The sequence below is a fragment of the Schistocerca piceifrons genome, chromosome 6 (genome assembly GCF_021461385.2).
Source record: "Schistocerca piceifrons isolate TAMUIC-IGC-003096 chromosome 6, iqSchPice1.1, whole genome shotgun sequence".
Lineage (NCBI taxonomy): Eukaryota > Metazoa > Arthropoda > Insecta > Orthoptera > Acrididae > Schistocerca > Schistocerca piceifrons.
In genome coordinates, this window is record NC_060143.1 from 331189281 (window position 1) to 331204343 (window position 15063).

General features: G+C 39.2%; 1 protein-coding gene across 1 annotated transcript in view; it reads left to right on the forward strand.

Annotated features, from left to right (window-relative positions):
* Positions 1-15063, forward strand: part of LOC124802759 — a 428511-nt gene that overhangs the window by 206630 nt on the left and 206818 nt on the right. Inside the window, exons 18-19 of the mRNA XM_047263751.1 lie at positions 3570-3741; positions 8210-8324. Coding sequence (XP_047119707.1) covers positions 3570-3741; positions 8210-8324 — 287 coding nt within the window. The remainder of the gene's footprint in view (positions 1-3569; positions 3742-8209; positions 8325-15063) is intronic.

A 15063-nucleotide genomic window follows, 5' to 3' on the forward strand; every position in this document is an offset into this window, starting at 1 on the left:
TTAAAGAATGGGCTACTTTGTATGATGGAGGTGTTGGGGAGATATCTGGGAGTTGTTCAAGGAAACAGTGAGTTAGAAAGGCCAAAGAAAGATAAAGGAGCATGAAGAACAGGAGCACAAGATATAGAATAAAATGAAACAAAAGATTTGGAAAAAATAAATGGAGAATGAGACTTGGAGATGTTGAATACAGTAAATTTGCGGCAGGTACAAAGAAGATAAGGATAATAGAACTGAAGTCGGGATTGCAAGAGATAAAAATAATTTGGGGAAGAGACACAGTAGTGGCAAGGAGGGAAGAAGAAAATCGTCACTAATGGAGACTTGTTAAAGAGATGTAGCAGGACTGTAGGACATACAAAGGAGAATTATGCCTTCCTGTAATAAAAACTGGAATTTCAAAAGACTGTAGGTGTGAAATAATTCTGAAGCCTAGGAAATAAGATTCCTTGAGTTGAAGGGAGTGAGGGAGAGTGGCAAAATTCATGATGTAGGTTTGGAAACTGTGCATCTCGAGTATAGCCTTGTGTGAAGATGAAACAATGACTGTGAAAGAAATGGAGGAAAAGAAATTAATAAAATCAGAATTGTTGTGCTACTGAAAGCTATTAAAATTGGGCTGACAACCAAATAATAAAGATAACAGATACAGTTATGGAATACATTCAAGAAAAGGAGCCTTTCTAGTACCTTTACAATTAAGAAAGGCAATTAGTATAACATACACTGGGGCATTTTGGAGCTATTAACTTGACACAGATGAAGGTGGACCACATTGAGGATAATTAATAATGAGTGTAATAAATTTCTATCAGTCAACATTGTATGGATGTAATCAATTCATAGCAAGGGCTAGTTACAATAAAACTTCTTGTATTCAAGTTATTTGCAAACTTACATACAAATGCAATCATCTACTTTGCTATGTGTAAATAATTTTGCATTTTCATAGTCTTCAAGTTATAAAAGCTGTGTGTTACTAAAAATTGTTTTAGTTTCATTTCAAATTTATGGAATTCTTCAATTTTCTTTATAGTAGCAGACAATGCAGGAAAAGTATTTTGGTTTGATAATTTTAGAGTTTTTGGTAAACAGCTCTTTTGTAGGTGTGTCTGTAAGAATCATCTCTGTTTCTTGTTTTGTTGTTATGAACCTGATTGTTTAGAGTTGAAAATTTCTGGTGATTTTTCAGAAAGCACATGCATTCATAAATACACTGAAGCAACAAAAAACTGATATATGCATGCATACTCAAATACAGAGATATGTAAACAAGCAGAATACGGCACTACAGTGGGCAACACCTATAATAAAACAACAAGTGTCTGGCGCAGTTGTTAGATTGGTTTCTGCTGCTACAATGGCAGGTTATCAAGATTTATGTCAGTTTGAACATGGTGCTACAGTCAGCGCACGAGCAATGGGACACTGCATCTCCAAGGTAGCGATGAAGTGGCAATTTTTCCGTACGTCCATTTCACGAGTGTACTGTGAATATCAGGAATCCGGTAACACATCAAATCTCCGACATTGCTATGACCGGAAAAAGTTCCTCCAAGAACGGGACCAATGATAACTGGAGAGAATCATTCAGTGTGGCAGAAGTGCAACCCTTCTGCAAATTGCTGCAGATTTTGATGCTGGACCATCAACAAGTGTCAGCATGAAAAACCATTCAATTAAACATCATCAATACAGGCTTTTGGAGCCAAAGGCCCACTTGTGTACCCTGTTGACAACGTGACACAAAGCTTGACACCTCGCCTGGGCCCATCAATACCATCGTCGGGCTGTGGTGAGTGGAAACATGTTGCCTGGTCACACGAGTCTCAATTCAAATTGTATTGAGCAGATGGACGTGTATGGGTATGGAGAAAATCTCATGAATCCATGGACCCTGCATGTCAGCAGTGGACTGTTTAAACTAGTGGAGGCTGTATAATAGTGTGGGGTGTGTGCAGTTGGAATGATAAGGAACCCCTGATACGTCTAGATACAACTCTGATAGGTGACACACACGTAAGCATCGTGTCTGATTACCTGCATCCATTCGTGTCCATTGTCCATTCCAATGGACTTGGAAAATTCCACCAAGACAATGCGACACCATACACATCCAGAATTGCTATACAGTGGCTCCAGGAACACTCTTATGAGTTTAAACACCTCTGCAGGCCACCAAACTTCCCAGACACGAACATTATTGAGCATATCTGGGATGCCTTGCAACATGTTGTTCAGAAGAGATTTCCACCCCCTTGCACTTTTATGGATTTATGGGCAGCCCTGCAGGATTCATGGTGTCAATTCCCTCCAGAACTACTTCATGCATTAATCAAATACATGCCACATTGCGTTGAGGCATTTCTGCGCGCTCGCGGGGACACTACATGATTATTGGCTGGTGTGCCAGTTTCTTTGGCTCTTCAGTGTATATAAGCCGGAAAGTGTAATTATTTTAAATTATTTATATATTTCCCTGCATGGCTCTCTACAGGGAAACTGATTACATTGCTCTTTTTTGATAAGTTGCTAAACGCTCCAACACAGATATCTGTGTGGGTTCTTAAAAATGACTGGCTTTGTATGAGTGCGCTAAAATATGCGCCTATTTAAAGGAACATAAAGGCTTCCACATTAGTTATTTTGTTTTATTTGTATGTGAACCTATCTAGTCTTAGAAACACTCAACAGAATACAGTATTATGTAGCTTTTGATGCTGTGGAAGTGAACATTTTGGTCCATATGAATTGAATATGTGTACTTTTGCTAAAGAAAAAGCAAGAGCTCAAAAGCTACTGTAAATACTGAATCCTATTGAGCATTACTTTGCATCACACATTAGTCTGTTATAGGTGAGTGGTTCTTTCCTTTCTTTCACATAATGTGCCATCCATGAATTTCCATTGCTTGCCTCAGAAGTTGGTAAATAAATTATCTTTTGTGTTCAATAGAAAAATCGGAGTAATTGTGTAGTAATACAGTTTATCATGTAGAGGAAATTTCATCTGATCCAAATGAATGGTGAATTTGCAGTCATATTAGGAAACAATTATTTCAAACTGTATTATCTTTCACCTGTGTAACAATATTATGAAAAGGATAGTTCCTGCTCACCATATAGTGGACATGCTGAGTCGCAGATAGGCACAACAGAAAGACTGTCACAAAATGGGCTTTCAACCAACAAACAATATAGACAACATACACAGACACACTCATGTAAATGCAGCTCAACCACACACATGACCACAGCCAGAGACTGTGGTCATATGTGTGTGAGTTGTGTTTGCATGAGTCTGTGTGTGTATGTTGTCTATTTCCAATGAAGGCCTTGTTGGCTCAAAGCTCACTTTCTGACAATCTTTTTGTTGTGCCCATCTGCAACTCAGTTATCCTTTTCATAATATTGTTACATTCCATCCTGAATTTTTCGTTGTTTAACTTTCACCTTTCATTCATTTGTGTTTGTTACATTTTTGTGATATTGATAAGGAACTTGTCAATTTAATTAATTATAAATATACAAACAATAATAGTAATTTGTGTCTATGTGACATTTTCTTAGGTAAAACCCATGCAAGGGGAAGCATTCCGTACAAAATTTTTGTTTCAAACATCTGAGGCAGAGGATGTAGACCAGCCATTGAGTTACAGTTTTGGATACATTTCCAAAGGATCCCCCTCTTTGCCTACGACCTCAAATGAGAAGTTTGAAGCCTATCTTCTTTTACCTCCTGGTGAGCTGTCAATGTCCCATTGTTTTATGGATATATTTGTACATAGTTAGTAAAATATTACATGAAAAAACTGCCATACAGTGTAGAAAGGCAGCTGTATAATTTTCCTTAATGGATTTTGCCCCATCTTCCAGAGTAAAAGAAAGTGTGTGAAGAAAAACTATTGAACACTACCTCAATTAGGGATTTAATTTTAAAAAACCTGAGAAAGCAAATGACTAACTTGGAGATGAAACATCCATACATGTCTACATGTTTCTGTGGTGCCTGAAAGCAAATCATCAAATGCTGAATGCAGGTTTCTGAGACTTTTTCCAGGTGGATGTATGTGTTTATCTATTAGTGAAGGGAAAAAATAAATGCTGGATGGTGCCTATATGTAATAGGAAGCCCATAAATATAAAATTTCTATAACAGGTGAATACTGTAAACATGTAAGTTAAGTTAATGAAGCTCTTTCAGGTTCACCTGTTGACTCAAGATGCATCATGGTTTTGTTTGGTTACTAAAGAGCCAGGTATGGACACAAGATATATCATGGTTTCGTTTAGCTACTAAAGAGCAATATGTGTGTACTTTTGTTGTTGTAGAGTGTTGTCTTCAGACTAACCCTCACTGTCTTTAGGTTTATAGAAGAAATGTGTATCCAAACTTATAATTACTCCTAAACATAAAGATGGAAGAATTACTTAAATAAGCAGCCATACATACAGTGTGATACATCTGAATGTTTTGGGCATTAGATATATGGGGCTTTTGGTGCACAAGGTAACCAAGTCACATCAAGAAAGTTTTGAGAAAGATAGACTGCTTAACCATAGTGCAAGACCACCTCTGCCAACCCACTTTCCTGGAAACTGTCAGTTCATCAATGCATAGGATGACTGAAACGTGCCAGTGCCGCATCATATAAGAATATAGTTCTGCCAATACTGGCCCTGACCTTCTTCTTCTGTGCAGATGCACACATATTCCTCAAACTCTTACAGGACTTGGTAAGAATGTCTTCCACAAGTAATGAGTGTGTTGGGGTGGGATGGACATACAGGGTGAGAATGTGGTGTCTCGCGGGAGGCACGCGTGAAATAGTCCCTGCAGTCGCATGATCCTCTGTGCCTCAGTGGCTCAGATGGATAGAGTGTCTGCCATGTTAGCAGGAGATCCCAGGATTGAGTCCCGGTTGGGGCACACATTTTCACCTGTCGCCATTGATATACTGGGTGATCAAAAAGTCAGTATAAATTTGAAAACTAAATAAATCACAGAATAATGTAGATAGAGAGGTACAAATTGACACAAATGCTTGGAATGACATGGGGTTTTATTAGAACCAAAAAAATACAAAAGCTCAAAAAATGTTCGACAGATGGCGCTTCATCTGATCAGAATAGCAACAATTAGCATAACAAAGGAAGACAAAGCAAAGATGATGTTCTTTACAGGAAATGCTCAATATGTCCACCATCATTCCTCAACAATAGCTGTAGTCGAGGAATAATGTTGTGAACAGCACTGTAAAGCATGTCCGGAGTTATGGTGAGGCATTGGAATCGGTTGTTGTCTTTCAGCATCCCTAGAGATGTCGGTCGATCATGATACTCTTTTAACTTCAGGTAACCCCAAAGCCAATAATCGCACGGACTGAGGTCTGGGGACCTGGGAGGCCAAGCATGACGAAAGTGGTGGCTGAGCACACCATCATCACCAAACGACACGCGCAAGAGATCTTTCACGCGTCTAGCAATATGGAGTGGAGCGCCATCCTGCATAAACATCGTAGATTCCAGCAGGTGTTTATCAGCCACGCTGGGAATGACATGATTCTGCAAGATATCGGCGTACCTCTCACCCATCACAGTAACAGTTACAAAACCACAATCATGCATTTCCTCGAAGAAAAAAGGCCCGATAATGGTAGATGTGGTAAATCCAACCCATACCGTGACTTTCTCATTGTGCAATGGAGTTCCCACGACAGTTCTAGGATTTTTGGTAGCCCAAATTCTGCAGTTATGGGCGCTGACAGACCCTCGGAGCGTGAAATAAGCTTTGTCGGTCCACAACATGTTACTCAACCAATCGTCAACTTCCACCATCTTTTGAAATGTCCACACAGCAAATGCCCTCCCCTTCACTAAATCGCCAGGTAACAGTTCATGATGCCGATGGATTTTGTACGGATAGCATCAGAGGGTATGCCTCAGTGCCAACCAAACAGTAGTGTATGGAATGCCGGTGCGACGTGTGACTGCACGAACGCTGACTTCCCCATGCATAGACGAACCCGCTACAGTCTCCATTTCTTCCTGAACTGTCTCAGCAGCATTACGCCTTGTGCTCGGTCGGCCACTACGGGGTCTATCGTCTAAACAACCCATGGCTTTGAACTTCGAAATCATTCTCGGCACAGCTGCATTTGTCAACACACCTTTACCCGTTCGAATCCCCTTCCTATGGCAATAGAATCGTAACACTGAACTAGCACATTCCCCATTCTGATAATACAGCTTCACTAAAAGCGCCTTTTCAGGTAACGTCAACATGCTGCGACTGCTGGCGCATCTGATTCTCTCTCTTATTACAGCTCCTTTTATACCACGATTGTCATGCACAGTCACTGATGTTTTGCTGTCCAGCGCCATCTGTCGGACATTTTGTGAAGGTTCCCCCCCCCCCCAGTTCTAATAAACCCCCATGTCATTCCAAGCATGTGTATCAATTTTTCCCTCTCTATCTACGTTATTCTGTGGTTTATTAAGTTTTCAATTCAAATTTATAATGACTTTTTGATCACCTGGTATATCAGCAGCTGAAGGTATTAATATATAATTTTAATTTAATTATTCATTTTGTCATTATTTTGTCAGAACTTGTCTTCTTGTACATCTTGACACCTACCATCAGTTACTCTTTTGCCTGCTGTAGCATGGACGCTTCCTGGTCTACCAAGGCTTCTTTCATGAGCCGCACATAATGTTTATGTTCACATATGGAGGTTATATAATGTTATTTTCTAATGTGGAACAGACACCTCACTGTAGGATCTGTAACAGTCACTGCTTATGGCGTTACTTTAGAATAACGTAATGTAGCAAGCATGAACTCAATGTCCACATATGAAAACTGTATGATACCGTCAGTTACATTACAAAGGGTGACTTTTTATTCTTGGTAAGAATTGTAGTCTCAATGTATGTCTTCTTGTTACGCATTCTTGCACTAATATATTATTACCACAACTTAAATATGTTTTTAGGATAATTTTCATCTCTGTTTCATTGGATTGTGTAACAAGTGATCCTGCTCACACAAATTAAGATGTTGTGTCCCACTGTTTGGCATTTGTTTTTGTTGAAGTGTATATTGCATGATGGAACTTTTATGTTAAATGTTTACATTTCTGTGCTCTTAGATATTATTTTCTAATACTAGAGATCTGAAGATGGCTGGTAGATAAGCCAAAACTAGTAATCTATGAAATTACATTTGCAACCTTGACTATAAACCCTTCAGTGGGCATGCCTATGTATAAAGTGCAACAACCACAAATTGTTTTGCATTGCTCAGTTGTTGTTGCACCTGTGCTGTTTAATGCTAAAGAGTGGGTCCTTACCGAGGGTAATACCTGACCATGGCAACAAAGTGATGCAATAAAAGTTTATTCCATTATTGTTTAATTATAAAGTGCTTTTCTTCATATTATGTAATTTAATGTCATTGTTGTTTGATTAAACTAAGAATAAACTGTGCTTTTGCTCATATGTGTTTACCTTGGTAACATAAAGACAGCTATACCTTCCAAGTGTACAAAATACACCATGTGCCTGCTCGTGTTATGAAAAACAGCATGTCTGCTTGAGGGATAAGGGTTTTTATGAATCCAAAGCTTCAAAAATATTAATTAGGGAATCAACAAGGATCATATAATTTTATGGTTTCAGTGTATTGTCATTGTTAGAATGTGTGGTGTCTGTTCTTTTGGACATGTCTGAAAAAATAGACACCACACATTCATGTAACTTATTTGCTTTGACGGGCAATGAATCTTGTGCTTACACATTTACAGTCAACCTACAGTGGGAATCTAAAACTGGTGGGCACGGATGAGATAGACAGGGATGGCAGACAGGTGGCACTAGGTGGGAGTGTGGAGTCAGCTGGGGTGTGTGCCGAGGTAGACCATGCATTTGCAATAAACACTGTATTTGGTTGTGCAGTGGTTAATGCAACCGCCTATCAAGCAGGAGCCACCAGGTTAAAGTCCCAGTGCAACACACATTTTCACTCGTGGCTGCTGATTTTGCATGAAGTCCCGATGCAGTTGATATCATTGGTTCCTTCCATTTCATCTCCTTTCTTCCTTCTCCACCTTCAATTTACATAATATTGTCATTGTATAATTTCATTCTCGGCCTTTTAGTGTATTGTCTGCTTTATAGGAAATGCCATTTTTATATGTTTTTCACAGGTTCAGATATTCAGCCCCTAGTAAGAGTATGTGACTCCTATCAACTATGTGCAGAGAGAATAGGAGATGCTGTGCATTCTGAACCACCTGATTCTCTGTCTTCGACAGAAGTCCTGTGAGTATAATTTTGTTTGCATTTCAACATATGTCATAAAGCTATCTAGGTGTCAAGTGCTTATCTTGTGAATAGATTATTTTGTTGGAGCTGAGACTCTCCATTATGGTCCTTTGTTTGTATTTAATTCCAGATAACAAAACATTTCACATTCAAATTCATTTGTGTCCAGAAATATTACACCTCTTTACTGAGAGTTTCTAATTAAATAATATTCATTGGCATTGTGACATTAAAACTCATGTTAATTATTTTTATTTTTTAAGTTCTTTTACTATTGGAAATAGTCACACTGCAGTGGTAGAAAAAAATAAAAATAATATGAGTGTAAAGGATTGTCTCACGAGAAAATCATATAACATGCTTTGGACAAAAGTACATCAAAGAGGAACCCAGTTCATCCCCTCTTCAGAAGATGGATATTTTGTGGGCAAGCATTTAATATATTATAAGGCCATGAGTGAAGATATAGTCTACAATGCTGATATCAGTAAAAAACCTTCATTATCTCAGGATTATTATGCAATTTTTTGTCTACCTCCATCCATCTCTGACTATCTGATTTTGAATTTCTTTGGTTAAGTGAAAATAAAAACATTACTTTGGTTAGAACAATACATCACTGTCTGATTGAAAGAATTAATTAGAATTTATAGATCAGTTTCCCTTCAATATTTTTTCTCGTGTATTTTACCATGGCAAGGTATAATATTTATAAAAAATTGCAGAGCTATGGTCATTCTGTTACATTGCCATGATTATCAAATAAATTGAAACATCATGATCTACAAGCATGATCACAAGAGAGTACTCTTAGTGGTGTGAAATGACCCAAAATGACAATCTGATGAACAGCTTGCATAGTCTACATTAAAAACTACTATTAGTTAGTGCCGGACTACTTTCAATCTTTTTGTATAATTGTTCATCCAGTACTGCATTTTTTAGTAAACACAATTTAAAATTTGAAAATATTATGAAAACTAAGTCAACTTGTGTAGCTGCTCCACAGTTAATTGATACTATAACAACTGATATAGGGTATAGGAAATATGTTACTGTTGTGTTCTTTGATTTAGAAAAAAATATTTATGTCTTTGACCTAGAAAAAATATTTAATTGTGTCAGCATCACAGTATTGCTTGAAAAATGATGGAAGTTTCAGTTTAAAGGAAACATGAGTTCATACATTGTGATATGCCTCTGACTTAATACACTTATCAAGAGCCAATTACCTTAGTTTGCTTTCTTAAAAGGGGACCTTGAGAACTGGCCTTTTTTTCAGTTTTCATCATCCTTACAGGATTTGAAAACCACTATTCAGGTATCAATTCCCAAAAGTAGTGGCTTTGAAAATTAGAATATTTTGATTGTTGTTAAGTACAAAAACATTTCCACATTATTAACGATGTCATCAGTTACTACGTGTGTAGTGTAACAGTTTATAATAATCGAGTCACTCATTTGAATCCTGTTAGCAGCATATTTTTTCTTTTCTTTCAATTCCATATTCATTAACATTGGAAATGTCAACTAACAAATATTGAAACATAATTTTTAATAAAAGTAACATCTTTCAATTTTTACTTACTGATCACCCCTGAAAATTAGAATATTTAATCAAATTCAAAATTAGTATAATTGGATAATTAGGATAATTGAAATGGCCTGGGAGTCGGGACAGGTTCCATCAGACTGAACAAAAGCAGTAATCATACCAATCTTTAAACATGGAAACAGAAAAGATTGTAACAACTACAGAGGTATCTCTTTAATCAGCGTTGTGGATAAAATCTTCGCAGGTATTGTTGAAAGGAAAGTGCGAGCATTAGTTGAGGACCAATTGGATGAAAATCAGTGTGGGTTTAGGCCTCTTAGAGGTTGTCAGGACCAGGTCTTTAGCTTACGGCAAATAATGGAGAAGTGTTATGAGTGGAACAGGGAACTGTATCTATGCTTTATAGATCTAGAAAAGGCATATGACCGGGTTCCTAGGAGGAAGTTATTGTCCGTTCTACAAGATTATGGAATAGGAGGCAAACTTTTGCAAGCAATTAAAGGTCTGTACATGGATAGTCAGGCAGCAGTTAGAGTTGACGGTAAATTGAGTTCATGGTTCAGAATAGTTTCATGGGTAAGACAAGGCTGCAACCTGTCTCCACTGTTGTTCATATTATTTATGGATCCTATGTTGAAAACAATGGACTGGCTGGGTGAGATCAAGATATGTGAACACAAAATAAGCAGTCTTGCATATGCGGATGACTTAGTTGTGATGGCAGATTCGATTGAAAGTTTGCAAATAATATTTCAGAGCTAGATCCGAAATGTAAGGACTATGGCACAAAGATTAGCATCTCCAAAACGAAAGTAATGTCAGTGGGAAAGAAATATAAACGGATTGAGTGCCAAATAGGAGGAACGAAGTTAGAACAGGTGGACGGTTTCAAGTACTTAGGATGCATATTCTCACAGGATGGCAACATAGTGAAAGAACTGGAAGTGAGGTGTAGCAAAGCTAATGCAGTGAGCGCTCAGCTACGATCTACTCTCTTCTGCAAGAAGGAAGTCAGTACCAAGACTAAGTTATCTGTGCGCCGTTCAATCTGTCGACCAATTTTGTTGTATGGGAGCAAAAGCTGGTTGGATTCAGGTTACCTTATCAACAAGGTTGAGGTTACGGATATGAAAGTAGCTAGGATGATTGCTGGTACTAGTAGATGGGAACAATGGCAGGAGGGTGTCTACAATGAGGAAATCAAAGAAAAACTGGGAATGAACTCTATAGATGTAGCAGTCAGGATGAACAGGCTCAGATGGTGGGGTCGAGTTACACACATGGGAGAAGCAAGGTTACCCAAGAGACTCATGGGTTCAACAGTAGAGGGTAGGAGGAGTTGGGGCAGACCAAGGAGAAGGTACCTGGATTTGGTTAAGAATGATTTTGAAGTAATAGGTTTAACATCAGAAGAGGCACCAATGTTAGCACTGAATAGGGGATCTTGGAGGAATTTTATAAGGGGGCTATGTTCCAGACTGAATGCTGAAAGGCATAATCAGTCTTAAATGATGATGATGATGATCATCATCATCATCATCATCATCAAGTTGGCGCTAAATAAAAGAAAAAATGACAGTGCTAGCAAGATTTGAATCAGTGACTTTATGATTACAAAAATTTTACACTACGCACACAGTCTGACGATGAGGTTATTAGACACACAGCACAAAACCAGATTGTGAAAGGTACGGAAGGAAGTCAGCCGTATGCTTTCTACAGGAAGCTTCCCTTCATTAACCACGAGACATTTAAGAAAATTTCAGAAATCTAAACCTTGATGGCTAGACAAAAATTTGAATCCCAATCCTCCCGAACACAAGTCCAGTGTTTTAACCACCACACCACCTCCTTCAGTGATTTGATGGTTCTATTCTTTTAATTATAATGTCATTGGTAGCTTTGGTTATGACTATAGTGAGTTATTAAGTGAATTATTCTCCGTAAAATTAATGCAATTATACAAAGTTTGTGACAGATTGGTGGTTTAGCGCAACAGAGCTGTGAATGAAATTGTTCAGTATTTTGTTGAGAATCATCCACACATAAGCACTACAGAGATTCCAGTAACAGAATTTAACACCAAGAAATAAATATTGTGTGATATAAAATTATGGACAGGATATGACATTGTTAAAAAAAAGAAAAAACTGTATGAAATTCTTGGGAATCAATCTGGAGCAGCTTGAGATGGGACATACATATCAATCTTGTGTCTTTTCTTCTGGAAAACGCAAATGTTGTAGGGATTACCAGTATGGAAAAATGCATTCCATCCATTGTTCTCATAGAAATAAGGGGTGCAACTACACAAAAACTTTAAATTCATAGCTGTCATTGCAGAAAAATGCTCCCAGCATAATTTGTAGGGTTGACTCCTCTGTAGTCATACCATAACTTGTTTCTTAAACTTAGTGGCCTTACCATAATATATGTACATATTTTAATAATAACAATGAAATCAAACTCAAAGTGTAATGTACACCATGAGAATTATTGTATTGTGTTGTATTGTATTTATTGGTCCAGTAAATCTTACATGTACAGTACAGCACATCAGATATTGGACAGGTCAAAGTATATCTTACAATTAAAACACTTTAGAAACTAGAAAATTATGTTCACAAAATTTTACAGAACTTCATATACTGGGCAAGTCAATGTGTAAGTTATAATTAAACCACATTAGAAACTTGAAGTTTACAACTGAATACATGTATAAGCCAATATTAACGATTAAAGTATTTGCATGATCCTCCCTTAAGCTCTAAGGATTTTTAAGGAACTCTTCTACACTATGAACTGACATGTACACTAGAGAATTACATTCACAGAATTTTACTTCATATACTGGGCAAGTCGCTATACAACTTATACTTGAACCCCATTATAAACTTGAGAATTACATCTGAATGTATTTATAGGCCAATATTAATGGTTACAGTATTTGCATAATCATCACTTAGACTCTCGAGGATTTTGGAGGAACTCTTCCACACTATAAAAGCAATGTGTCAACAGATATTCTTTTAATGCTGCTTTAAAATTTTTTACATCTGTCATTACTTTAATTTCTCTTGGCAATTTATTGTAGATAATTTTTCCATGGTGTAATGTTCCTTTTTGGCACAAACTGGTTTTTGTATGGAGTACATGAAAGTCAGTTTTCTGTCTTGTATTATGATGATGAACACTTTCATTTTTGGGGAGGATACTAGGATTTGTTATTGTATATTTCTTTATAAACATTGCACTTTCAAATAGGAAAATACATGGAAGGGGAAGAATCCCCATCCTTTTAAATAATGGTCTACATGGTTTGTTCCTTTTTATTCCAGCCATGATTCTCACTGTTCTTTTTTGCATCCTGAATAGTTTTAGGCAGGATGGCGAGTTACCCCAAAAAGTGATCCCATATTTTAGGACAGAATGTATATTAGAATAGTAAACTGTCATTAGACAGTCCTTATGACAGCAGTTTTCTAGCACTCTCATTAAATAACACATGGTACTTAGCTTCTTTAATATGTTGTCAATGTGAGTTTCCCATCTAAGATTATCCTGTAGCCAGATCCCCAGAAATTTTGTATTAGGCACACTTGCAATATCCGTGTCTGACATCTGAATTCTTATATCCTCTTCAATGTTTCTCTTGATATTATGAAAATTTAATGCTACTGTTTTGCTTTTATTTATTATTAGTTTGTTTTGGTTGAACCAGTTTACAACATTTGTTAATGCCTCAGACAGTCTTGTCTGTAGTATCTCTGCAGTCTTCCCGCTGACTAATATGCTTGTGTCATCTGCAAACTGGATAGTGCTATGGTACTGGTTGTCTGATGTTAGGTCATTTATATACACTCCTGGAAATGGAAAAAAGAACACATTGACACCGGTGTGTCAGACCCACCATACTTGCTCCGGACACTGCGAGAGGGCTGTACAAGCAATGATCACATGCACGGCACAGCGGACACACCAGGAACCGCGGTGTTGGCCGTCGAATGGCGCTAGCTGCGCAGCATTTGTGCACTGCCGCCGTCAGTGTCAGCCAGTTTGCCGTGGCATACGGAGCTCCATCGCAGTCTTTAACACTGGTAGCATGCCGCGACAGCGTGGACGTGAACCGTATGTGCAGTTGACGGACTTTGAGCGAGGGCGTATAGTGGGCATGCGGGAGGCCGGGTGGACGTACCGCCGAATTGCTCAACACGTGGGGCGTGAGGTCTCCACAGTACATCGATGTTGTCGCCAGTGGTCGGCGGAAGGTGCACGTGCCCGTCGACCTGGGACCGGACCGCAGCGACGCACGGATGCATGCCAAGACCGTAGGATCCTACGAAGTGCCGTAGGGGACCGCACCGCCACTTCCCAGCAAATTAGGGACACTGTTGCTCCTGGGGTATCGGCGAGGACCATTCGCAACCGTCTCCATGAAGCTGGGCTACGGTCCCGCACACAGTTAGGCTGTCTTCCGCTCACGCCCCAACATCGTGCATCCCGCCTCCAGTGGTGTCGCGACAGGCGTGAATGGAGGGACGAATGGAGACGTGTCGTCTTCAGCGATGAGAGTCGCTTCTGCCTTGGTGGCAATGATGGTCGTATGCGTGTTTGGCGCCGTGCAGGTGAGCGCCACAATCAGGACTGCATACGACCGAGGCACACGGGGCCAACACCCGGCATCATGGTGTGGGGAGCGATCTCCTACACTGGCCATACACCACTGGTGATCGTCGAGGGGACACTGAATAGTGCACGGTACATCCAAACCGTCATCGAACCCATCGTTCTACCATTCCTAGACCGGCAAGGGAACTTGCTGTTCCAACAGGACAATGCACGTCCGCATGTATCCCGTGCCACCCAACGTGCTCTAGAAGGTGTAAGTCAACTACCCTGGCCAGCAAGATCTCCGGATCTGTCCCCCATTGAGCATGTTTGGGACTGGATGAAGCGTCGTCTCACGCGGTCTGCACGTCCAGCACGAACGCTGGTCCAACCGAGGCGCCAGGTGGAAATGGCATGGCAAGCCATTCCACAGGACTACATCCAGCATCTCTACGATCGTCTCCATGGGAGAATAGCAGCCTGCATTGCTGCGAAAGGTGGATATACACTGTACTAGTGCCGACATTGTGCATGCTCTGTTGCCTGTGTCTATGTGCCTGTGGTTCTGTCAGT